We start from the raw sequence: 27,298 nt of genomic DNA, 5'->3' as shown, positions 1-27,298 counted from the left end.
CGATGGATGCTCCATGGGGGCCTGTGAGCACAGCAGGTGGCGGCTGAGACCTACTGCGGGAGGCAGCCAAAAAAGCTCTGATAGGAACACAGTATGCTGTTGTCCTAAAAAGAGTAAATACTGGAACTTAGCAAAGGGATGTTGTCATTTTTGTGCTCTGTTTTGCTATTGGAAACAGATGACGGTTTATATCTGGGTGAAATGAAGGAGGCCATTGTCCGAAGTCAGTGGAAAATTAGTTGGTGCTCATGCAGCATTCTGGTTTTTAGAGGACGAGGCGAGCATTTTATCCATATATAACAAAAAAACTTGAAGGTCTCAAAAGGGCTGAGTGACGCCTACCATAAGTGAACTACAAAAGATCAACTACCACATTGTGGTGAGACACAGTCAGGTACTTGTGTAAGTCCTATCAGCCAACCCACTTTGTCATTTAGGACATCTTGAACCCGGTCTGTGTATCCAAGCCTTGATGTATTGGCTTTGTTTCACTAGGCCGTGGTTCCGAAATTGCATGTGTCCTCTCCGCAAGTGGTGCTGATGTAGTGCAGTGCAAAAAACAAAAAACAAAGAGTGTAGTGGTGATGGTTAAGATGAACGTCAAGGTGAAAAAAATGTTTAATGGTATTCACCTAAGCGTCAGGTTAAAAACAGTGTGGTAACAGTGTGAAAGAATCACTGTACAGTATGCGTGGAAAATATTAGGGCCAACATGTTTCTGCCGTAAGGTGACAATTCACCGGCATTTTTCAGGGTCAAGCGGACAAAATTAGCTACTGCAAACTACACCGTGAGGGGTGTTGAAAATAAGGAGTGATTTCAATCAATGAATTATAACTCGGAAAAATTGGTGTGGTCACATAAGACCACCCTACCGTATCCTCGTTGTTGATGTGTATATCGAGGAATCCTTTCCTGTGAAAATCAAAACAGAAAAAGAACTAATTCATAACACTAGTGACAATTTACATTCTTGTAATCACATAGAATAGATGTTGACTATGGTAGACAACAATGCTCAGCATGCCGATCATACTTCTGACGGCATCAATGTTAAGGAAGCGCACCGTTGGTCGCATACAGTTAATCTGTTTGAATTAAAAATAATGACTTCTGGAACACTTACCCAGCTCTGTGTGGGAAGGTAGCCTCACCTCACCCGGCTACAGCTCGGATTAGGAGGCCCCGCTCTGAACAAGTGAATAAAGATAATTGAGAGGAGCTATATCTATCTTATTCAATCATATTGTACATGTTGTTAAAAGAACTCGGTTGTTAAATTAACCCCAATGTCTCTGGCCGCAAGGAAGACTAAAGCGGGGTGCACATTCAACTCCCAGGCCTCCAGAACCCATCATAAGTATTTAAATATAACTAAGGGGCAAACATCATGTGCATTACCCGTGTTGCTGGTGCACTAAGCCACTAAACCACTGTAGGTGGGTAGAGAAATCGATAAACCCTCATAAACTAAATGGTTCCTTGAGAGAAATCTCTACCAGCACCTTGTGATCACGCTTAATGCTGAGGGTATTCAGACAGCGCATAGAGACAGGGAAAGATACTCCCGCTTAAGCGCATCCCTGGAAATAATGAAATAGCAGTGGTTGCAATGGGGCTCTTACCTATCCGTCGGTACCTCACGGCGTGTTCCTGAGCCGAAGGGGAGGCGCCGACGGAAGGTAGAGCGGGTGTTTAAATACCAACCCTGATTGGTTAAACAGGTAGTAATTAACCGCACCTGGCGAGATAGTACGTGTACGGGGTGACGTGACCCGTTATTGTAGTAAAAGGGCGCATGCGCGCTGTTAGTTACACAGCTCCATTGGTGCGGGCCATTGTTTTGATAGTAGTGCACATGCGCGTTGGTAAATGCACCGCTCCTTGGGCGAGAGTAGTGTGTCACCCTCGCAACAGCGCTATGGATGTAACCGACGCAGAGCAACTCACGTCCCAGGCATCGTAGTGAAACAAATACTAAAATGTGTGTATATGTAGTATTAGGCGGCAAAAAGCAGAGCTGGAATGCATTAATATTGATCACTCGTTTGTCAAAGGTGGAGACATTTCATTGAAGCGCATCAATGCCTGGCGCATGCGCGGAGTGGGTGTACCCGTCGAAAGACACTACAGGGCTGTTGTAGCCCTCAGGGAGTAAATGAAGAATTATTCGTTCATCGGGGATCGTTTGTTGGTAATCGTGGACTCACTGTGTATGGAGCCACGACAGTCTAGATTTAGATAATAGAACTTCATCTTGGATTTATTGATGTTGGAGTCTAGTAACATCACGGGGTATGGTTTATATATAAATCCGAACTGTCTGCGCTGTATGTGTCATAAGTATTACAGCAATGTTGACTGCGGGGATGGATCAAACCCCGAGTGATCCCATTGCTGCTCTCTCCAAAAATTGTGATGTGAAGGTCTAATTACGACCAGAAATTGTATCAAAGGTATGTATTTGATGGAGTTGACAAGGCGGTATATTGGATGTCAAGGTATCTCATCAAGTGTTAGTAAAAATGGATAAAAACTGGTGAGCAGAGGTCATCCAAGAAGTACTACATGGCAAGTATGTGCATCAGATCGAGACCCACGGAATGTTATCATTCAGCCCCTTGACATCAGTCCTGAGTTTAAAAATCCATCGTTGTTCTTTAAGGAACAGAAAATATGAAACGTCAGTGATATGGGCTGGAATAAATGGCTGTTCCAGTACTACCCATTTTAAGTCCTCCGCCTTGTGTTTCAGTTCCAGGAAGTGGTTAGTTAGGCAAGTTGACTGTTTGCTGCAGCGAATGGTGCTCTTGTGCTCGCTGATGCGTAGCTTGATTTTCCTGGTGGTGTGGCCAACATATCTCAACATGCAAGGGCATGTGATCATGTAAATCAGTTTATCTGAGTTGCAGTTGGTGTGAGTATCCAAGCGCCATGGTCTGGTGGTTCCAATGTCTATTGTCAGAGTTTTCTGTGTTTGCGGGCAGGCTGTGCATCCTCCGCATGGATAGTGCCCTCGTACTGGACTCATATTCCAAAGAGTGTTGGTGGTTTCTCTTCGTTGAATTATGGGTCTTGTATGCACCAGGTTGTCTCTAATGCTAGGGCCTCTTTTGTATGCAAATAGAGGTTGAGGGACATCTCCTGATACCGTATTCAGTATTTTCCAATGCTTCAGCACTGTTTTCTTAATCCCATTGGACAAAGTACTAAACGTGTGTACCATCGTCATACGCTCGTTGGGTGTAGCTGTGCGCTTATGTTCTATGAGTACCATGTTCTAGTGATCTGGAGAGGTACCATGATTGAAGTACAGGAGTTCCACAGTCCGCGCATGCGCCAGGCATAGATGCGCTTCAATGAAATGTCTCCACCTTTGACAAACGAGTGATCAATATTAATGCATTCCAGCTCGGCTTTTTGCCGCCTAATACTACATATACACACATTTTAGTATTTGTTTCACTACGATGTCTGGGACGTGAGTTGCTCTGCGTCGGTTACATCCATAGCGCTGTTACGAGGTTGACACACTACTCTCGCCCAAGGAGCGGTGCATTTACCAACGCGCATGCGCACTCCTATCAAAACAATGGCCCGCACCAATGGAGTTGTGTAACTAACAGCGCACATGCGCCCTTTTACCACAATAACGGGTCACGTTGCCCCGTACACGTACTATCTCGCCAGGTGCGGTTAATTACTACCTGTTTAACCAATCAGGGTTGGTATTTAAACACCCGCTCTACCTTCCGTTGGCGCCTCCCCTTCGGCTCAGAAACACGCCGTGAGGTACCGACGGATAGGTAAGAGCCCCATTGCAACCACTGCTATTTCATTATTTCCAGGGATGCGCTTAAGCGGGAGTATCTTTCCCTGTCTCTATGCGCTGTCTGAATACCCTCAGCATTAAGCGTGATCACAAGGTCCTGGTAGAGATTTCTCTCAAGGAACCATTTAGTTTATGAGGGTTTATCGATTTCTCTACCCACCTACAGTGGTTTAGTGGCTTAGTGCACCAGCAACACGGGTAATGCACATGATGTTTGCCCCTTAGTTATATTTAAATACTTATGATGGGTTCTGGAGGCCTGGGAGTTGAATGTGCACCCCGCTTTAGTCTTCCTTGCGGCCAGAGACATTGCGGTTAATTTAACAACCGAGTTCTTTTAACAACATGTACAATATGATTGAATAAGATAGTTATAGCTCCTCTCAATTATCTTTATTCACTTGTTCAGAGCGGGGCCTCCTAATCCGAGCTGTAGCCGGGTGAGGTGAGGCTACCTTCCCACACAGAGCTGGGTAAGTGTTCCAGAAGTCATTATTTTTAATTCAAACAGATTAACTGTATGCGACCAACGGTGCGCTTCCTTAACATTGATGCCGTCAGAAGCATGATTGGCATGCTGAGCATTGTTGTCTACCATAGTGAACATCTATTCTATGTGATTACAAGAATGTAAATTGCCACTAGTGTTATAAATTAGTTCTTTTTCCGTTTTGATTTTCACAGGAAAGGATTCCTCGATATACACATCAACAACGAGGATACGGTAGGGTGGTCTTATGTGACCACACCAATTTTTCCGAGTTATAATTCATTGATTGAAATCACTCCTTATTTTTAACACCCCTTACGGTGTAGTTTGCAGTAGCTAATTTTATCAGCTTGGCCCTGAAGAATGCCGGTGAATTGTCACCTTACGGCAGAAACATGTTGGCCCTAATACTTTCCACGCATACTGTACAGTGATTCTTTCACACTGTTACCACACTGTTTTTAACCTGACGCTTAGGTGAATACCATTAAAAGTTTTTTCACCTTGACGTTCATCTTAACCATCACCACTACACTCTTTGTTTTTGGTTTTTTTGCACTGCACTACATCAGCACCACTTGCGGAGAGGACACATGCAATTTCGGAACCACGGCCTAGTGAAACAAAGCCAATACATCAAGGCTTGGATACACAGACCGGGTTCAAGATGTCCTAAATGACGAAGTTCCGCCATATGGGTGGGCTGATAGAACTTACACAAGTACCTGACTGTGTCTCACCACAATGTGGTAGTTGATCTTTTGTAGTTCACTTATGGTAGGCGTCACTCAGCCCTTTTGAGACCTTCAAGTTTTTTTGTTATATAAGTATAGTTCAATAGGGGTACGAACTTGAATGGTCGATAATATATAGTCCCTAAGACCCTCGTTCCACAGTTGTTTTTCCCGAGCATTTTATCCATGCAGTACTTTCTGAACCTAGCCTCAAGTGTCGTCACATAGGGAAGGGGGGCGCTATATTGGAGTTCATCCGGCTGGGGGTCCGCTGCAGGCCCGTTCTAGCGGGTGGGCCAGGTGGCCCATAACGGGGACTTTTGTTGTCTCTTTATAAATTTCAGGTGGGCCCATGGTTTCCACATTAAATATAGGTATTTTCGGCAGGCTTAACTGTCATTTCATATCACGCCTGTTGGAAATTGGCAGAGTGACACCCTTCTTTGTGAAATTGTGTTGGGTATTTGTGAGTTAGTTGGGGCCTAGTGGAAAGAATGGTCTCAAGCCTCTCCGACTGGGGTGAGTATCTTTGGGAAGCCATGGCTTCCTGGTGCTTCAGATCAGGGTCTGGATAAAAAGAGGGGTTTACTTTGGAGTGCTTTTTAGTGCCTGGAAATCCCGCCCTCTTGGGTGCACTTAAATGCATGCCATGAATGTCGACCGAGGTGGGAGAGAGGTCAGACACAAAGTGCAAACTTTAAGTGTTTGCGCTATGAGCTTTTGCATTCAGTGTAAGAATAGCTTTCAACTGCAGTAGGTGTTTTCGGTGTCACAGTGTGATTATTTTTTTTCCAGTCCTAAGATTAAGAAGTGCCATTTTCTTTCACTCCCTTTCCATCTCAAATGATCTTTAATTCAGGCAAGGCAGGCTCAGCATCCCAGTCTTTTCGAGCATGGTTATTTGAGCACCATAGATTGTGTACTGGCAACAGCTGTTTTTTTTTCCTGTGCTTTGAAATGGCAGATATGCAGTTTTAGTGCTAATGGAGGGAAACAACTGCTTCCACTTTCTGATGGCGCTAGTTTGAGGGAAAATTGATAAATTGAGTCTTTTTTTTTACTTCGAATGAAGCATTGTTATAGTTGTATGGCCGTTGGCTCATTTAGTGTACATCTGTGCATTATTCACAATTTTATTGCACTGTATGGCATTGATATAGCGGTTTCTACGTTGATGCTCTTCATGCTTTTCTTGCTCTTCAATAGCTCGAAATTGATGAATCCACTTTCAAACTATTGCATTCACAGACTTTGTACAAGACTGTAGTCACTATTTAGATATTAACAGTTCACAGCCCAAGAACTTCTAACAGTACACAGAATGATAAGAGCACAGGTCACACAACAGATTCCATGTGTGTCAGTGAACTTCACCATGTGTTAACTGCCTGGTGGGACCTAGTGAAGCTGTTCAAACAAACAGTCATTTTTTTAACTGCAAAGGACCAAAATATTAGATTTTAAAAGGAGCATTTCAAAAGAATGTTAATGATTAGCTAGCTGTATGTTGCACTGTATGGATTTCCTGTGCTTCCTAGGTGTTTTCTATATTTTGTACAATCTATATTGCTGGTGCAGGTTGTGCGGGGTGGGCTGTCTGGGGTCACTGGCAATGGGGTGCGAATATAAGCAGTCAGTGCTCATGCCAAAAAAGGATATATGTTTTCAATAACTTGCTCTTGAATTTAAAAAGGCAGTGGTCTGGTTCTGTTTAGCACAGTGGCTTCTGAAAGTCTTGAAAATGCACCATTTGCCCACTCATTTTTTCAAAATGTTCTCGGGGGGGGGGGTGGAAACCCTTCTGAACCCTCCTTAGTTTGTTCGGGCTTGCTCACCGTGGTGTGCTCCGCCAAAAATTATACACGTCACCACTTTCAAATGTCACCAGCCGCCACTGCTGGAGAAAAGTGTTGTCGTCGCATCACCGGAGAAGCGTGTTGCAGGGCCTGTCGCAGCTCAGAAGAATCGTTGAGTCACCACACGGCTATCCAGCGTGCACGCATCATGTTGCATCAAGAAGAAGACACCATTTTTGTTTCATTGCACCGGATCTTCATCGCATCATGGCACTGCTGGTCGCATCGCCATGGAAGTGCAGTAAGAAACTGATGCATCACCTCCCCACGCGGAGAAGAACCGTCCCAACGCATCACCTTTCTTGCATGTAAGGAACCGACACATCACCTTTTCTGCAACACTTTTGTTGGACAGCATTACACATCCATAGGCACATTGAACTCAAAGTGTTGCATTTTACATCTAAAGAGAACTAAGCCTACCATTTTTGAAGTACAGTTTTGTGGATTTTTTTTTTTTGTTTGTGGTCTTGTTAAGTCTATACAAAAATACTTATTTTTATACTACAACTTGTGTGGTGTCCATCTGTAGTGTTGTCACTGGGTTACTGTATGTGTTCACAAATGCTTTACTCGCTGAGTTAAGCCTGTCTGCTCGTGCCAAGCTACCAAGGGGGTGAGCAGGGGTTATTTTAGGAGTATACTCCCTTACCCTGACTAGACAAAGGGTCTCTGTTTGGTCAAAGGTATCTACCTCTGCCACCTGAAGACGCCCCAATCTAACAAGGACGTACTATTTTCTGGCAGGTGCATGAGGCAAAGATTAGAACATGTGTAGCACAGGTATATATGAGGGATAGGAGATTTAATAACACTGTGTGAAAACAAAAGGGTGATGGTTTAGGAACATTGTGCATGGGAGTAATATGCGTGACACTGAATATTTGAGGACAACAGGTAGACGTTAGAATAATGATGTCGGGAATGTGGCGCGGAGCGCATGGTTTAGATCAGTGAAGTGAGAGTGTGGAGTAAAGCATATAGAAGTTGGGTAATAAGAAGGGGGGGTATGGTTTTTATTGAAGGGGATTTATCTCAGAGTAAACTTTGCGAGCAATAGAAAGGTTGAGAGGTTAAGTGTGATAGCAATAATGGGTGAGGGGTGTGTTCAGGGCTACGTGACAATATAATGGGAGTTATGGGTAGAGTTATATATATGTTCCAAGATTAATTGTAGGACGGGAGTTTTTCGTTAAAAATAAATGTTTTTTTTTAATATCGAGTTAGACATTAGATTCCCTGGAATGTGGTAGCCACAAGGGTGGGGCACAATTAGTTGCATTTGTGCATTTTTACATGTTGTGAAGCATATACAATGGTTAAATGAAATAACAAATGCGTGTTTCATTGTTACTTGTAGTTGCCCCTGACGAAGGGCTCCAGTAGCCCGAAATGCATTGGGTTTTAATAAACACTGCTTTTGGATGAACAAATGCGTCTGTACGTGTTCTTGAAGAGAGGTCCGGATGGGCACATCAAGAATATGCGAAACCTTTGAAAAATGGCATCACCTTGCGTGTGGAATAAAATGGATTTAAGTGAAAAGATTGAATAAGAGAATGATTACATGGAACAAATTTGGAGAAACTTAGTTTGAAATATAAAATAAAGAAGTAGCAGGAAGATGTGGCTTTGGGCTGGGGCGAAATGTCGCCCCAAAATGATGGAATTCCACACTCAAGTGCCATTTGGGCAAGGCACTTGTCCAGGAAGCAGGCAACATCAAAGAAATAAGGTCTAATATTGGATGAAATTAAAATATGGAGTGCATTCCTTATCTTGATGATGTATATTACACATGTACCCAGGGCATAGGTACCCCAGAGGCCTCCCATGGGCTGAAGTATGTATTATGCCCATGAGTGGCCATGCAAAATTGAACTACAGGCCTACAGGCCTGCTACTGTAAACTGTGTAAACTGGTGCTTGCACCACTTACAAAAGATATATGTTCACTATATCTATAGGTCACTACACTTAAAACATATAAGTCACCCCTATAGCAGTCCTTATCAATCATGAAGGCAGGGTGCTGAGTTTTACTTGAGAGGGTGCCCTGCATGACTAGAGCCGCTCTGCAGCCTTCGGGGACCATTACCCCGGGTTGTCTGCGACACAGCCAGCCATACAGGTAGAGGTGCATTATAACCACACAGTAAATGCTATCTCAAAAACGGCTGCAACAAAATATGTTGTGTTTGGTTTCACACACCTTGGAATCAAACCTCCGCACCAGTAACTGGTGTGGGAGGTATGATTCCTCCCCCCTGAAACAAGCTTCCTGGGGTCCCTGGTTCTATCGGTACCAGCCTTCTCTACCCGAGCAGCACAAAATGGATGCTGCCAGCCAGAGACACATTTCTACCCTCCTGCTGGTGAGGCAAGCTCGAGCAGGGGAAGGCAGCACAATAGGCATCCTGGTACAGGGAGGTGTGATCACCTCCCAGGCAGGATTTAGTGTATTGGGGCTGGGTAGGTGCACTGTCCCAGTGCCAGAAAGTCTGCGCAAGGAGCACATTTGGTGTCCCTGTGCATAGTCCAGCTCAAACCAGTTCTGGGAGCCATTGACTCCTTCTCTGGAGCAAAACTGGACACAGGACATGGGACTATCCTGCCCCTGTCCAGACCCTCCCCTAGGAGGGTCCCCTGAAACTGTCAAATCCTTTCCCTCGAGTACAAAAAGGGTTACCTGTAACACCCTCCCCCTCTACCTAAAACAAACCGAAGACCTTCTGACTTTCAGGAGACAACTCAAGACCTTGCTCTTCAACCAGTAGCAGCAGCACCCCCGCCCCCAGCACCTTGTAACCCCTATGGGTAAGTAGTGCACTTTACAAATTAAATGATTGATTGATTGATTGACCTGGCTTCAGGACTTTAGATTTTACGTGGACAAGATTCTGAAACAAGAAACCACTGAACTTCAACGGTCTGGACACGCTGGACTTCGATGGACCTCCATTGGGCCCAACTACGTCTCCCTTTCCATCCAAAGCCTCGTCTGTGTCCATGCTCCAGACAGGTTCCATGCAGGACTCTGTGGAACTCCAAGACATCTGAATAATTTCCCTTGGGGTGATGGAGTCACTCCCCTGCATTTGCAGGCACCATAATGCATCTGACCAGTTTGCTAATCCTGAGTTCCTGTAGACTCCAACGGCTCCAGCAACACAGGAGGTGGGTTTAGAAGGTTGCTAAGGTTCAGCTGCCCTCTCACCAAGTTTCAGGCCATTATCCTTTGTGGGGACCACATAATCTGTACCTCTGTGCACCACGTTCACTTGCTGCTGCATATGCTTGTTCGCATGCAACAATTCCATGCATTGGGCTACCTGTAGTCCTGACTCCAGCACACATTTTCTACAAAGGACTCTGGCCTCCTCGCACTCTGTGCCCTGCTAGCTGTTGTTCTGTGAAACTACCTTAGGTCCCCTTGCTACTCCTGTGCCTCTGGCCTGTGGGTCCTCTTGAGGGTCGACACAGCCTTACTTGGGATCCCCTGGTTGCTCTAGGCCTGCCCTGACTCCCCTTGCTGTGGTGAGTCTCCTGGTCCCTGATGGGCCAGACCAAAACCAATCTTGACAATCTTTGTGGGTTGCCGCTGCCAAGGGTTGTTGGCGCTCTTGTGGAACACAGACCCCTCCCAACTCCACATCCTTTTAGTGGGACAGCTCATATCTGGCTCCTGGTCATCCTAAACTTCTCCTGGTCCCTGCAGCTGAAGAGTCAAGACCCCTACATCGCAGTTGAAACACCCGACATCGGTGGGCATTCGTCTACTAAGCCCCTGGTCACTCCTAAGTGACCCAGACTCTGTCCCCTCTACTTTCAGTTTCCTGACATCAAGAATCCACATTTCAAGATTTAATGATGAGCCTAGTATATTCCATAAGACCACTGAGCCCACATGACATCAGAGAATGGCCTGAAGGCTACTGTCACAATGTATGGACCTCTACCCAGCACCCGGATGTTTTCGCTGCAACAGAATCATCATCTAAAATAAAGCATTAATTGTGCTGGGCTCTGGTGAATGTGGACTATTGGTGCAGGTGGGCACTGCCTACAGACAGGGGCAAAGCTTGGTCGGTGATATTCGGGGGGTGAATGTCAAATTTCCTAACCAAAAATGCAGTGGGCTCCCGGTTAGAGGGGTGAGATAACCAAGGTTCAGAATTAACTATTCCTATGAGGGACAGGCTCGGTACTGATTGGCATTAAATGCCCTCTGTGTGCAGGGTCACAGTGGACAAAAACCAGCTGTTTGTAATGCTACCCCGGGTGATTGCCGCTGGTTAGGATATTTGCAGGTGTTCATCCCATCACCTTTTGGTTGTTTGATTGCCAGTCGCATACCTGGACATTGGAGACTGACACAGCTTTCTAGGTCTACTACTGCAAATGTATTTGATTTCCAAAAAGTGGTATATTTGCGCCCATTAGTGTTTAGCAAAAAGTAATAAATCTGCATCCAAAGAGGAAAAGTGGTCACAATATATATTTAAGATGCTGTTCCAAAAAATTAACAAGTTCAAACTTCTTAGTAAAATGAGAATGGCAAAACAAATCCACAAAGGTATAGCATCCCTGACTCAGGGCGGGAGTACCCTACTGCGACCCCATGTATGTATTTTGAGGGGTGTCACATCCTCACTGAAGCTATGCCACTGCTCGTCACCACTGGGTCTCTTAGTTCTACCCAGGACCTCATGACTGCATTCATGTAAAACACAACTACCATGTAAAACTCAGCACCCTGCCTTCAGGATTGATAAGGCCTGCTATAGGGGTGACTTATATGTTTTAAGTGTAGTGACCTATAGATATAGTGAACATATATCTTTCTTAAGTGGAGTTCCCTGTCCTTGGATCACTTATTTCAAATGTATTTTCATTGCACATACTTATCTTCTTCTCTGGCACAAGAAGCTTTCATGATGGAGTTATCGTATAAGTGCATGCGGCCAGTATTACCTGTTTTAAAAATCATTTTATCAAGTGACTGGGAGCCCCATTAATTGAGCCTGAGTTGCAAGTGTGGAGGCAGGCCTGAAAGCGAATTAATAGTGTGAGCCGAGCCATGGCTCTGCTTGGCTGGAAGAGTCCATGCATGCGAAGAGCCATGGAAGCATTTGGAGTGTACATCATGCAACAAACATAATGTAAAAATATGAAACAATCTCTAAACAAATTGAACAAATGTGTTTGATTAACGTGGAAGCATTTCACATTAATAAATCAGGTTATATTACTGCATAGATAGATATTAATAAAAGTTATAGGTTATAGAAATATTCATTGCCCCCAACAACAATTCTAAGTCAGTAGGGTAAGTCATTAGTCATGCCAACCCTACAGATGACCTAGATTCTAACAATAGATGGAGCAACATTACAGTTTACTAAATCAACAAGAAAGGTGGCTGTACAGCTCACATCCTGATCTCAAGACTTTAAAAGTGCGCTCATATGTGATAATAAAGAAAAGGAGGAGCTGTGAAATAAACTATTTGCCTAGGATCACACAATTTGGGCAAGCAGGAAAGCCGGTATTGATTCCAAGTTTCTGGTTTCACATTTTGAAATTCTGCTACCAGAGGGGTATCTCTTTCTCTCTGTCTGCATCAATGGGCAGTGCTTCGTTTTCACTCTTGACTCACAACAAGAAATTCCGGCACAGAGATAGGAGACCCGACTGAGGGGCCCCAGGCCCAACTACCTAGCAAAGAATGCATTTATTTGGGGAGAATCACACCTCTAACACCCCCCTGAGGCTAGGTCCCTGTAGACAGTGTGCACACAGGTGCTTCTTCCAAGAATGACAGCAACCAACTGCTGATGCTGAAGTAGGGGAAAGAGGCCAGACCAGTAGCGGCTACTACTGGACATGGGTAGTTGCCCGGCGGGAGGAGGGGACTAAAAAAATAGGACTTACCTGAAATAGCCGGCCGCTGCCTCTCCTCTGTCCTCAGTCCTCTTCCTCTTCCTGCCTCAAGTCCCAACCGGCAGCAAGAAGAACTCAGGCAGACAGGCTCCCCTAAGCCAATCACAATGCTGCAACGCAGCATTGTGATTGGTCTGAGCGCCGTGGTTTGGAGCTCAGACTGGGACTGGGAGCTTGTGCATGTTCCTTACTAGGCTGTAATGCAGCCTGGTGGGGAAGATGAAAAGTTGACAGTTTTGCCGGCTCATACCACTCCTCCCCGTGCCCTGGCCAGCACAGCCACGTCTGACCACTGACTGCAATAGAAATAATAAAATGATAATGTTTTGTTATTATCTTTTTATTTTTCCTTTTAAGCAGTGGGGTCAGGCTCCTCCGCCTTGGCGAAGGAGACGCCACTGGGCCAGACACTTTGGCACCCCAAGCAGACATCACCTGGCACACTGTACATATGTGACATCAACAATCACGCTAGTACCTGCTCTAAGGGAACCTCTTTTGTCATGTACTTTATCAGACAAGGAGACTTACCAGTCAGCAGAGCCAAGGTCAGCATCACCAGGAGTAAAAGTGCACAGACAACACAGAGCACGAACAGCACTCGGGAGGATAATGTCACTGTAAGAGAGGAGACAGGACAAGGGGTCAGAGAAGCTTCCGGGCACATGGTACAGGGGGAGGAACCGTACAGGTGGGGGCAGGTACAGGGATTTCCTGGATACCCATTAATCACAGAGCATCAGAGGAATCCTCCCAACCAACTAAACCTGTGGTGCCTGACATCACAAGTAAACTCAGAAACCTCTTGGCTTCAAGGCAATTGGCCCATCATTTGCATGGATTTGTCATAGGGCAGGGCAGCAAGTCAGCTTGTTGCACTAACCTATGCCAAAGTGAAAGGGTAGGAATGTACTGCATTAAGCAATATGGTGCATTCCTGTCCTCCTGTCCTTTACCCCCATGCTGGTGCAATTTCGGCAGCCTAACGCCAACATAGACACCATTGTGCAAGGGTACCTGTGTTTTCCCCAAGATTGTTTTTGTGCAGGAAGGCATACCTTCCTGTGCAATAACAATCCAATAAGGCATTTTCCTCTTGCTATGTGTGCTGCACAATGCACACACATAGAAAGAGAGGTGCAGGAAGATGCAGGAGAGGTGAAAAAAGAGGCAAAATGAGTACAGAAAGAGGCAAGGGGGTGAAGAAAGAAGCAAGGGAAGTGCACAAAGAAGAAACAGAGGTGCTTAAAGAAGCAAGAGGGGTACAGAAAGAAGCAAGAGAGGTGCATAAACAGGCATGAAAGGTACAGAGAGAACAGGGGTGCAGAAAGACTTAAAACGGATATACAAATATGCAAGAAAAGGTGCAGCAAAAAGCAAGAGCAGTGCAGAAAGAAGCATGGGAAGTGAAGAAAGAAGCAACACAGGTGCCAAAAGAGGCAAGCAAAGTGCAGAAACAGGCATGGAACAGGGGTGCAGAAAGAGGTAAAAGGGATACATAAATATGCAGGAGAGGTGCAAAAAAAAAAGCAAGAGCTGTACAGAAAGAAGCAAGAGAAGTGCAGAAAGAAGCAAGAGAGGTGGAGAAATAGGGAAGAGGGGTGCAGAAAGCAGCTTGAGGTAGATCTTGCCCCCTGTTCAAGAAGTCTCAGGAATAGCAAAGTCTACAAGTTCATCTGTTAGCAGCACTGGGGACCGTGTGTTTTGCAGGACCAGATTTATGCAACGCAACCCCTGACAGTTATTGCTTAATTAGACACGACAGAACAATAAAAAAAGGAGGAGGACTGGCAATCATTCACTGTGACAAATACCTAAACAGGACTGAGATAATTACCTCCACTGTCTGTGAAGCGGTGACTTTTTCGATAACGCTTAGTCATTCACAGACCTTTAAGGGAATTTTTCTCAATCGTCCACCAGGCTCCAGAGCAGAATTTCTCTCTACCTTAGGCAGCTTACTAGAACTGTGTGCGGTAGAATCTGACTTCACTATGCTAGGGGACTTTAATTTTCACTTGGAGAATCTCAGGACAATGACACCTCATCCCTCATTGCCGAACTAGAGTCGGTAGATTTTCTTCAGTTGGTGACCAGCCACACACACTCAGCCGCTCACACGCTGAATGGACTCTTCACCAGCAATAAGCAAATCTCTCTGCATAACACCATGCCTCTAGTCTGGACTGATCATTGGGCTGTTCTCTTTGACCTTCAGATGAAAAAACCCAACCCTTTGGATATTAGTCCAACCACACCTTCACAGTTTAAAGCATGGAGTTGCATTGACCAGCATCTCCTTACCACACACTTGTTATCTACTAACTATGACCCTACATTAGACCCCACACTTGGGTCGTCAAATTACCTTGAATAGTTGCATAACGCCTTCAACACTGTAGTACCACTTAAAAATGCTCCTAAAAGTCGAGCTGTTCCTTAGGCACCTTGGTTCTCTGAGTCACTTAGACTCAAAAATGAATGATACAGTAACCTAGAGAGATGCTGGAATAGAGACTATAACACCAATGAAAAAAACATCTACAAGTAAGCTCTGTCCAAGTACAAAGAGCTTATGATCAGGGAGAAAAGCAAATACTACCGTAGTCAGATAGAATCTGCCCAAGATTCCACCAAGCAGCTGTTCCAGGTAGTCTTTAAACTATTGGGATTCATGACGATCTCCCCATCAGCTCCCAAGCAAGATCTTTTCAATTCACTGGCCAGTTTCTTTCAGGCAAAGGTCAGCAATATATACAACAAATTTACCCCATTACCCAAAGTCGACCCTCTGAAGGATGTCCTCAGCAATGAAGAAAGGTCCCATTCTTTTCCAAAATTCAATCAAGTCTCACCAAAACAGATCCCTGATTTAATCGCTACCATCAAATCAGGCTCCCCCACTGACCCCTGCCCACCTTCAGTTCTAAAACTGATCCCGGAACATATAGCACCCAACCTTACAGGTATCTGTAATGCCATGTTTCAAACAGGCATCTACCCCCTTATGTGGAAAAAGGCAATCATTAAGCTGCTGCTAAAGAAGCAGAACATTGACCCAGCAGAAACAAAGAATTATCGGTCTATTGCAAATCTTCAATTTCCAGCAAAAATCTTTGAGAAATTAATGAACTCTCAGCAGGCCCAATACGTTGAAGATAACAACCTTCTGGACAACACGCAATTTGGCTTTCGAAGAGGCCATGGTACAGAAAATGCCCTTATTAAAGCCTCAGATGAAAACAGGACAGTATTAGACCAATGTGGTACCGCTGTTCTGGTGCTGTTAGACCTATCAGCAGCCTTCGACACGGTCGATCATGCTATACTGATCGACCGTGTCTCAACCATTGGCATTAAACATAAGGGTAAATAATAATAATAAAACTGTTTTTTCTATAGCGTGAACAGCTACCTCAACTAGGAGGTGTCCCGGCGCTTTGAGAGCAAAACAAAGCCAGACTGCCCGGTAAGCGATCAAAGTTAATGATCCAGTGAAAATAACCAAAACTTGAGCTGTTTCCTAAAGCTCAGTTCTGACGGGGCCCTTTGCAAATCAGGTGGTAGGGTGTTCCACAGTTGAGCTGTGTTAGCTGAAAAAGTCCGACCGCCCAGTCTTGCCCTTTTGACTCGTGGCACACTCAGTAAAACCCGATCATTCGAGCGAAGAGAGCGGGTCTGAGTGTATCTGGGGAGTCGTGATCTCAGATAGTTGGGGCATGTACCGTGCAGAGCCCTAAAGGCCAGTGTGAGAGCTTTAAATTTAATCCTTCTGGATATCGGCAGCCAATGCAGAGAACGAAAATGGGGGGAAACGTGCTCTTTAAACGGTATATGCTTCAGCAGTCTAGCCGCAGCATTCTGTACAGTTTGCAGCCGTTGGGTCAGCTATTTAGGAAGACCCATATACAGGCCATTGGCATAGTCCAGCCTCGATGTAATTGTGGCATGGATCACCGTCTTCTGACAGGACTCAGGCAGTAGTCAGTAGTTTCAAGATTTGTCGGAGGTTCCTCATTTTACTCAAGCAGCATCCGGTGACTTGCTGGATTTGGGGTGCAAAAGAAATATTATCGTCCCATTTTACCCCAAGGTTCTTTGCCCAGTGGCTGGGGGTGGGGGTGGTCCCCATCTTAGCCGGCCACCATAGTTCTGCCGGGGGGGGTGCTTTTGCCAAAGAAGATCACTTCAGTTTTTCCCGGATTCAATTTCAAGTTATTTGTATTCATCCAAGTTGCCACATCTTGGAGGCAGCCCTTAAAGCGTGCAAAGGCAACCTCTGACACTTCTGAGTAGGGGAAAACCAGCTGGGTGTCATCCTCGTATGATATAGCAGTGACTCCCCAGTTGGCAATGAGTGTAAAAAGTGGGGCAAGATAGATATTGAATAGTAGGGGGCTTAAAGCCGACCCCTGCGGGACCCCACAACTCAACGCCCTGCGCCTCGAGGAGCATTGGCCTAGTGCAACCTTCTGTGTTCTATTCGGTAATTAGGACTGCAACCAGCCAAGTGCTTGATCACGCAGCCCAATTGCTGTCAGCCGATGTACCAGCCTATCATGATCCACGGTATCAAAAGCGGCCGATAGATCCAGGAGCATCAGCATAGCCGACTCTCCTGAATCCAACGACCATCTTAGTGACTCGGCCACTTCAATCAGCGCCGTCTCAGTACTGAAACCGGGCCTGAACCCTGACTGGGTTTCATGTAGTATATTGTTTGCCTCAATATGGGCATTTAGCTGACACTGGATCAGCTTCTCCAACATTTTTCCGGGGGCTGCCAGCAGGGAAATAGGACAAAGATTATTCAAATCCTCCGGGTCACCGTTTGGCTTCTTTTTTAAGGGTAAACGGGTGGCAGGTTTCCAGCCCTCTGGGAACTCCCCAGTGCATATGGAGGTATTCCAGATGTGCTGCAGAGTTGGCGCGATCGAGTCTGCCAACAGTCCCCATAATTTGGAAGGGCAAGGATCTTCGGGCGAACCTGATTTACAGCGTATTATTTCTTGCCTCACCATATCCAATGGAATTAGCTGAAATTTCCCAAGGGGGGCTGTCAGCTCCCTATTTCCTCTTTGATCGTAGGTTTGGGCGGCCAGAAAGAATCGTAGACTTTCTGTATTTTATTATCAAAGAAGAGAGAGATTTTGTCACAGAGTGTTATGGATGGGGGGGATCTCTCTCTCAATGCATCGTGGTTTAAAAAAGGACTGAACAATTTTGAAGACTTCTTTGCTAGAATGCTCTGCCTGTTGGACAGAAGCCGCAAAGTAGCTTTTTTTTGCCTTTTTAATCGATTTATGGAAAGATCTAATAGCATCTTTATATTGTATTTTAGCTAAGGGGCGATAACCCAACCTCCAGAGTCTCTCCATTTTTTTACAGGCTGTTTTTTCCTGCCGTAATTCGGCAGAAAACCACGGGGCTGTGGGCGATTCTCTCTGCAACATCATCCTCTTAGCGGGTGCCACTTGTTCCACCATATCTCCAATCCATTGATTTAAAGTCAGCGCATCAGCGCTTACATTATTAGTAAATTTGGGCGGAGCTTGCGCCAGAATAGGGCCCATAATATCCGGGGTAAGGTTTTTCCATTGCCTCTTGAGATACGAGCGTTTGCCCTTAATGGGCACTACGCCTTCTACCACTATTGAGAAGTGAATAAGCCAATGATCTGACCAGACCTATGGCTGTGCTTCTTCCATCAATATATCCTTAAATGTGGCAAAGATCAGGTCAAGTGTGTGCCCTGCTCTGTGTGTGGGACCTTTATTCTGAAGCATCAGATTCGCTGCACTTAATCAGGCCACAAGTTGTTCTGCCTGAGAACTTTCCTGGCTATCAATGAGGATATTAAAATCTCCTACAACTAAGAAGTGGTCGTGCTTCAGCGAGCTTTGGGCAATAGCATCAATAAGTCACAAAGTGCTACTGTCTAAGCAGTCCGGGGGGCGATAAACCACCAGCCCGGCAATAGCCAATTGAGGATTGAGAAGGAGGCAGAAGTATAGACATTCCACCCCGGGAATTAGAACTGGCGAGGCGGATGACAAGGTATAGCAGTCCTTGAAGATTAAGGCCACGCCTCCCCCTCTCCTACCATCCTCGCAGTTAGAAAAACACATAGAAAAGCCCTCTGGTACTGCTAGAGCAATGGCTGTCAAATTCTGCTCGTTCAACCAAGTCTCAGTTAGGAACAGGGCATCCCATTCCTGGCTCTCTAAGAGTAGCCAAATATCAGTGCCATGCTTGGGCATCGATCTACAGTTCAAAAGTCCCGCTCTAAGCCCTTTGCCCGGCTGATCTATATATGCCTTCGCTATGGCCTCTTGTGGAGGGTCGACTATATCCCACCATCTACCAGAGTCTGGGCATGTAACTGACTCTGAGAACGAATCAGGATCGAGAGAGTGGGCTTTGCACGGCCCTGTTAGATCGAAGGCCAGCAAGTCTTGCCTTGACCAACTGATCCTGACTGGCTCAGACCCCGATGGGGCAGCATAACTGGCATTGGCCGCTGTCCGCCGCGGACGGGCGCAGATGGGCTGGACTTAGGCACGACTTCGGCGCGCCATCGTCGCGCCCGCAGCGCTCGTCCGCTGCGCGGCCGGATGCACATTGACTCTAGTAGAGCCTAGCCCGGAAGTGATGCTGTGGGTGGGAGGAGTCGCGTCCCTCCGCTCAAGCGACACACAAAAGCCGTGGCGGAACGGGGACGGACCGGGACACTACAAGGGGCCAGAAAGCTCGTACAACCAGTCTAACATTGTATGTATCCCCGCAGATGAAATTACATGCTCCCGCCAGAAAATACGTTTTTTTTAAATTGCACACTCTACTGGAGTTGTCAAAGTCACAGTACACGTAAAAAATAAACACAAAGCAGTTTTTAAAATGAGGCTTTCCACAACACGCCGCCCAGCGCCTTGCTCGCGCTGCTCTCAGATCTATTGTCCTCGTTTCTCTCTAATCGCACACAATTGGTAAGTCTTGGTGACTTTGAATCCTCCCCATTTACCCTCCCATGCAGTGTGCCACAAGTATCATCCTTGAGTCCGACCTTATTTAATATCTAAGTGTTAAACCTGACTAGGGTGATCACAACCCATGGGATGGGTGTGTCATCTTGTTGCGTGTTTATCTAGGTTCCTGATCGATACTGCGACCTTATGCCCCTATTCGGCTATAAATCCATTTATTCCCTATATTGGCATAACCGTTCAAGTGCGATATTCAGAAAGTCATCTCTGGCCTCACACGAACAGAGCAACATTCCAGAATAGTTCTCTGCCACTTCCTTTGCAACCAATTAGTGCAATGACAGAGCAGAAGTCACTATCTGATATTCCTAGATTAACACTCTGAGTTCTTCTACAAGATAAAAACTCAGCAAACCTGGAAATCCCCGCTTGCTGTGTTTTGATTAGTAATGGAACTCTAATGAGCAACTGATAGCTATCACTTCCTAGTGACATCTTTAATTGACGTCTTATGTCCAGCAAACCTGCGTCAAACCAGGCACCTGTCAGGTATAAATACTACCAACGTTGCCTTAAGCAATTGCTGGTGTCCCATAGCTGTTGTATGCTGTATGCAGTACGCTGATGCTGCTGCTGCCCCGCTGCTGTTGGTGAAGCTACTGATACCATTATCGCTGCTAAAGCGCGAACGATGGTGTGGTGAGCTTAGGATCTGAACAGCCGTCCCTCTGCGAAGAGCCCAGCAGATGCCAAGCTGCCCGCGGACGCTGCCCCTCCTCCTCGACGCGCTGAAGAGAGACGCTGCCTTTCTCGTGCAGAGAAATCCAGCTCCAGCGTTTCTAGTCTGCCCTCGCGGGTGACTGGGATATCGAGTTGCCCCCTGAAGGAGATACCAGACCTCCATCATTCTATTCAGAGGTATGGTGTTGACCAAACCCTTAGATGAGAATTCTTGAAGCAAACCTTGGCAAAACCAACTTAACTAAAAGCTACTTACTTACTCCCCTTCCACGTGTTAGGCTTAGGTCAGGCACACTGGGGTAGGTTTAGTTAGAAGCACCAGTTGAGTATGTTAGCCTAATGTATATATGACTGTATATATGTTTTATTACTTTTAAACCATTGTATGGCTAAGAAACCATATCAATGATTTTACAGTATTATTTCGCAATCCTTATCTTACTGTACGTACTTTTTATAATAACAAGTCTTGCAATTGTGGCAATACATTTCTCTTGTACAAGAAGAAAGACTGTTCAATAAATGTTAACCCTTTATTGACAAACGCCCGTCTCTCAATTCTCTACATATCGTGAAAGTAAACTGCACTAACCTGACTGAGTGAAATACATGTCTATTGTTTCACACGACCCTAGAGATTGACTCTTGATCTGAGGAGCAAAGTTGTCATGTTGCACGGTTGTTGGAAAGCTGAATCCCTTCTTGTCTGTGCCAGGGAAGCTGATCACTTCCCATGCAGAGAAGAAAGTTTCCAGTGACCTCTGAGCTAGTTGGTAACACACCCAATTAAGTTTAGCATAGTCAGTGGAGGCCTGGAATATCCGCAGTTCCACGTCGATACTACTGTTTATGTTATTCCAATGCACAGGGCCTAGTGGGAAACTTGGAACTACACTACATGGTGCCCAAACGTTTGGTAAGGCGATAAACTAACGCAAGACGTTAGAGTAACTCAGTCGTGCATATTTCACACAGACCCCTTTCTCCCGTAAATACTCCAATAGACGTCTGGAGTGGGTGAAAGGTTAAAATCCGCCCGACCTTAGTAGGAAGAGATTCCTATGTAAAGCTCTGGTTTATTCAACGTTGAAGGATACAGTGTTCCAAAATATTGTGCATCTAATCTTTGTCTCCTTGGAGACCAACTCTGAAAAACTTGCATTTATACAATGCCAAGAGAAAATGGAACCACTGGGGCCGCAGAAGATGCGACTCAGCAGGGTCCCGAACACACAGACCCGGGTGCAATTATCATCCCGGTCCACTTAAGAAAATCTATAACTTTAAAACTTATAGAAAACGGACTGACACCTCAAGGTGGTACAGTAATTTTCGTGATAGAGGCTCACGAATATCAGCAGACAGAGGTATTTTATTCATGGATAAACTTTCCAGCGGCAAACGCAACAACAAAAGAGTTTCACTATTACAAAATAGAGGAACCTCCGGAAGAGTACGCTCCTTTCGAGGAGATTGAAATTCTACTTAAATTTCAAGAGCACCTGCTCTGGTTCAATGGCGCCCTAAAACATAATGATCATATTACCAGGCTCGGTCCACTAGGTAGACCAGGAGCAACGTGGCCGGTTCTAGCCAGCTACACACCACATCCTGACATTGCAAAAATGTCAAAAGAAGAGCTGTTAGTACAGCTAAAAACATTAATAAAAATACATAGGCAATTAGTCCAATATGTAATGCGGACTGCAACAGTCCAGCCAGCTGTTAATGTACCACAGCTGACCCCTCATCAGGTGAACACTAATAAAATCACACCACAGAACATACAGTCATGTCTTGGTAAAACACCCGTAAAACGGGAACAAATTCCTTTCTGGTTAGCACAGAAAATCACTCAAATAGAGGCAGTATTTCCTGATACTACTGTGGTAAATTCTAATTACCCATGCTTAATTTATGCGGTAAAATCAATAAGAATAACTCAGATAAATAAGAGGCAAAATCCGTGATATTTGAGGTTTCTCAAAAAGGGTTTTATTCCTTCAAAAAGGAATTGGGTATTTGGCTCGAGCCAAGGTGGCATACCATTCCGTCACCACACAGGTTCGGGAAGGGACAGACAGACAACATTTTATTGACAGTTATTCATATATATAGTCAATGCATTACAGTAAAGGCATATGCAGAAGGCGTAACAGCTGAGAAGAGAGATAAAATGCTCATACGTAACAGAAAAGGCGTTGCAATAGGCGTGCATGAAGGCGTGTACTAGAAACGTCATTTATCATGAGGTCACGAGTAGGTGGATCCATAAGAGAATCCTGCAATGTCAGCAGAAATACATGGCAGAGATGCGCGCGCAGCAGCATGACGTGTGATTGACGTGTAACTGGAGGGTGAAGGGGACTTGACACTTAGCCCTACAAGTGTAGACATAAGTCTGGGATGTCAGATCAACCTAATCCCAAATCGTATCTGATATCTTATGTTTAAGGAACTGTATTATCTGGAAGGGAAAGATCTCTCGGACTAAGGCTATTCTATACTGGTTGTGAGTGCGTGTATAAGCGTCTACGTGTCTGCATGAGAGGTGAGGGGGGCATGGGCCTACTATGGCAACAGAGTCTATGAATTACTTGCACGGAGACAGAAAGGTAGGGCCCATTGCTCCTGCAGCTGGGAGGATGTTTACTTGAACTACGAGACAGGAATGTATTTTCGAGGAGTGGAGCAGATAATTCGAAGGTTGAATACAGTCTTGGCAGGCAGAAGGCTGAGCTAAGCGCCGTGAGCCGCGCAAGGAGTAAGGCAGGGGTCACTGGCACAGAGGCAGCCTGGGCTGAGGCTCTCAGAGTCAGAAGGCAGGAAAAAGAGGCTCGATGGCAAACATCAGGGCCTACTTCGCCAGAGCTGAAAAACGTGTAAAGTGTACCACAAAAAGACGTTGGCATAGCATATTTAGAAACTGAATATTCAACCCGTTCATGGCGGATCTGAAAGAGGACATGTTAACGTTGGACGCAAATGTATTTGCGTCTTCATAGCTGGCACAGGAGGGAAATTACATGCACTTCAAGCTAGTACATGGAGACGGTGGGGTACGCGTTAGGGAACACTACTTGACCAAAAATTTATATTTCCTCATTCCCTCCTTGTTCCCTACGGACCCTTCATGATACATCGATTCTCATTAATCGATCAATCTGTTCACGTAACATCATTTGCTCTTCTTTCTTCTTTTCGCGTTTTGAATGGGAATTTGAATGCGGAATGCATGATGTGGCGCACAGGCCGCAAATCGCCGGCCCACATTGTAGACACAGGCAGCAACTGAATACTATGAGAAGGGCAATGCCTAGGAAGGATAGGATCTTCCATCCCCAAGCGGTTAACGTTGTCCAAAACCAACCGGACCAAGTCCAGGTGCCTGGATTCTGGTGTATCAAACTTGCAATTTTATGAAGACGTGTGATAGCTTTATATACAGTTGGCGCGTTATCTGGAATGAAAACACAGCAACTTGACCCGATGACCTTACAAATTCCACCCCTATCTGCCAAGATGACGTCAATAACGAGACGATTTTGAAGAACAACAACCCGCATGGCGGACTGCTCCTCTGTTAAGTTGCCTAGAGCTGAAGTAGTCTCATTCACTACTGCTTCGAGGGTTCTGGTTAATCTGCGTATCAGTTTACTATTAAAAACAGTACCTAGATAGGGGAAAAACCCTTTATTGAAGTCTGTATATTGCTCCCATGCCGTTTCAGTATAATCGACAAGCGGGAGATCTCTTCGGAGTCTATGGTTTACTAGATTAGTATTTCTATGGTAGTCAGGAGGGGCTAGGAAAACAGGTGGCAAAAGGAATGCAATGTAACAGGTACCATCCCAATCTAGAGGTAAGCGTATGTATGCGGTATGGCCGCAAACAAAATAGGAATGACGTGAAGCTCTAAATGTAGATTTGCCTTGATCACTGAAGTCGACCACAGTAGTGCATTTACTATGACCTAAGTGTACGGAACAATTTTTTCGGACACATAATTCACCTGTGACTGGTAATACTGTCATAGCGGGTAAAACTGGTGCGGCTTCAGATTCGACGGTTAGGATCATGAAAGTAACTGTGTAATTACCTAATCCATACACTTCATTTTCTAGATCAGTTCCTGTCTCAACGGGAAGTCCCTCCTTGTCAGGGTAGCAGGCTTTAAGCAAGACTAAGTTCAGGTTACCCCAAACCCAGCTTCCTTCATATACAGCAGTATCAGGATCTAGGGAATTAATCATTTTAAACCATGCACCACATGTACCATTGTGAGTAAACGGGTACGGAAAGAGGGGCAGAACTCCCTTGTTTTTCTGGTAGGGAGGGAGTCGGCCACATATCCAACAATTGGTAGCGTTAGTAGTCTGATGGGAGTGATGTAACATACTAATGAAAGTGTTGTTGCGCAGCGCAAGTCTGTAAGACAATTCATGAGGAGGTAATTCAATAAAGGAATGTTCAGCAGTGACGTTATAAGCAGATTGTGCACGCTTGAAAATAGGGTAGTAGATGTGCAGTAAAACACTAGCAGCAATAATCAGAAAACTTAAAAAAAAAACATAATCAGTAACGTCACTATACAGTGACTACGAAGTGATTTACAATATGCACGTTTCTTGAGTTGTCTCTGTCTATCTCTCTCTCTATCTCGATCTAGGGGATACATGTCAGAAACTAATTTAACCGATTCACCTAGGGGAGGACTTAAACAATTAAACTGTCTGACTTGCTAGATCGTAATTTCAGTCTATATTCTTCAGAGGCGGTTTTCTCAACCACAGGGAGTTTTGAATCAGTTTGTGTAGGAGGGCAGGGCTTAGAGTCCAAGTCCGAAGGGAGTCCGTGGAATTTCTTTACGTGGCTGGAATGCAGCCACCCTTTCCTGCCCTCAACCTTAACAGCTGTCCTCGTCGTTAGAAGAACCAATTTCGGGGTTTGCCAGCGGGGCTCCAACGGACTTCTCCGATCGAAGTTGCGCACGAAGACAAAATCCCCCGGGACCACCTCGTGGGGCTTCACCTCGGTGTTGTCGGGAAAAGCTGCAGCTACCTGTGAACGACAAGATTGTAGTGCAGACATCAAGGAGGCAAGGTAATCTGTCAGCATAATACAGTCAACATCTGTAATTTTACGTGGAATAGGCGTCCCCCACATATTCGGTGGTCTACCAAAGACCACTTCATACGGGGATAGCCCGGTTCGAGAATGTGCCACCATCCTCATATAGAAGAGGGCAACCGGCAAAGCAACTATCCAGTCAACACCCTTCTCTCTACAGATCTTGGAAAGTCGGATTTTTAGGGTCTGATTATGGCGCTCCACGAGACCTGCTGCCTCTGGATGCCGGACACAGTGGAACTTCCACTGATAACCTAACAGGAGTGTAATGTGTTTCACAAGCTCGGATGAGAATGGCTGACCATTATCTGAGTACACGATACGGGGCAAACCATACCGTGGGAAGAATTCACGAACCAGCTGCTTGGCAGTGGTCGGAGCAGTGTAATCAGGGACTGGATATGCTTCTGTCCATCGGGAAAGAGCACATACGACTACGAGGACATATTTGAAACCTCGACAGCGTTCCATCTGGATATAATCCATCTGGAGGACTTCAAAAGGGTGCTCGGGAGGCTGAAATCCACCTTGCTCTACGGGGATGCTTTTACCTGGATTAAACTGACAACAAATCATGCAAGTACGCACTTTTTGTTTGGCTGCTGCTCGTAAGTTTTTATTGTACCATATGTGCTGAATACTGTCTAGCATTGCTTTCTCTCCTAGGTGTGCTGGACTGTGTATCGTGTTAATGATGACCTGAACCATAGAGTCGGGGAGAAACCATGTAGATTTTACCTTCGTCATCCATCCCTGATCTGTTTGGATCCCTCCTAGTTCAGTCCACTTCTTGATTTCGTCTGGTGTGGCATGTGTCTGTATGTCAATTACATCATGTGCGGGATCCCTGACTGTCATGCAGTGTGTCGGTACTACTATTTGTGTCTGGTCAGTTACATGAGTTCGGTTTTGAGCAGTTTGCTTTGCTGTTCGGTCTGCCAGGTCGTTACCCTGGGAGATTGTATCGGTAACTTTTGTATGTGCCTTACATTTCATGATAGAGATTGCAGTGGGTAGATGGATTGCATCTAACAGAGCTTGAATGAGGGGACCGTGTTGGATGTTGGCACCGTGAGAAGTTAAGTAACCTCTCTCTCGCCAGAGGACTCCAAAGTCGTGAACGACTCCGAATGCATAACGTGAATCAGTGTATATGTTGACTTTCTTATTCTTAGCTTGAATACATGCTTGTGTCAGAGCGATGAGCTCTGCTGCTTGAGCTGATAAGGTGTCGATACAATTGGTTTCAATAACTTCGGTGTCTGTCGTGACTGCGTAGGCTGCCACTAATTCACCTGTACTTGTTCTCATACATGAACCGTCCACATAAAGTGTCAGGTCTGGATCTGATAATGGAACATCTGTCAAGTCTTGTCTGGGTTTTGTTGTAATAGTAATGACTTCAATACAATCATGTGCCAATGGATCTACTCCATTTAGTGGCAATAGCGTGGCAGTATTTAATGTGCTACAGCGTCTGATTTCTATGTGTGGTTGAAACAATGTCAGTTCATAACCTGTCAATCTTGCTATGGTCAGGTGTTGGGTCTGAGTTCGATTCAAAAGGACTTCCACGGAATGTGGAACCT

General features: G+C 45.3%; 1 protein-coding gene across 1 annotated transcript in view; it reads right to left on the bottom strand.

The window, feature by feature from the left end:
- Positions 1–27,298, bottom strand: part of LOC147725154 (uncharacterized) — a 253,304-nt gene that overhangs the window by 168,052 nt on the left and 57,954 nt on the right. Inside the window, exon 3 of the mRNA XM_086918194.1 lies at positions 13,387–13,473. Within this exon, the coding sequence (XP_086774320.1) occupies positions 13,387–13,473 (87 nt within the window). The remainder of the gene's footprint in view (positions 1–13,386; positions 13,474–27,298) is intronic.

The sequence above is a fragment of the Lissotriton vulgaris genome, chromosome 4_1, assembly GCF_964263255.1.
Source record: "Lissotriton vulgaris chromosome 4_1, aLisVul1.2, whole genome shotgun sequence".
In the NCBI taxonomy this organism is placed as follows: domain Eukaryota; kingdom Metazoa; phylum Chordata; class Amphibia; order Caudata; family Salamandridae; genus Lissotriton; species Lissotriton vulgaris.
Note: the sequence above shows the minus strand (reverse complement) of the source record. Positions and strands in the feature narration are given on the sequence as shown.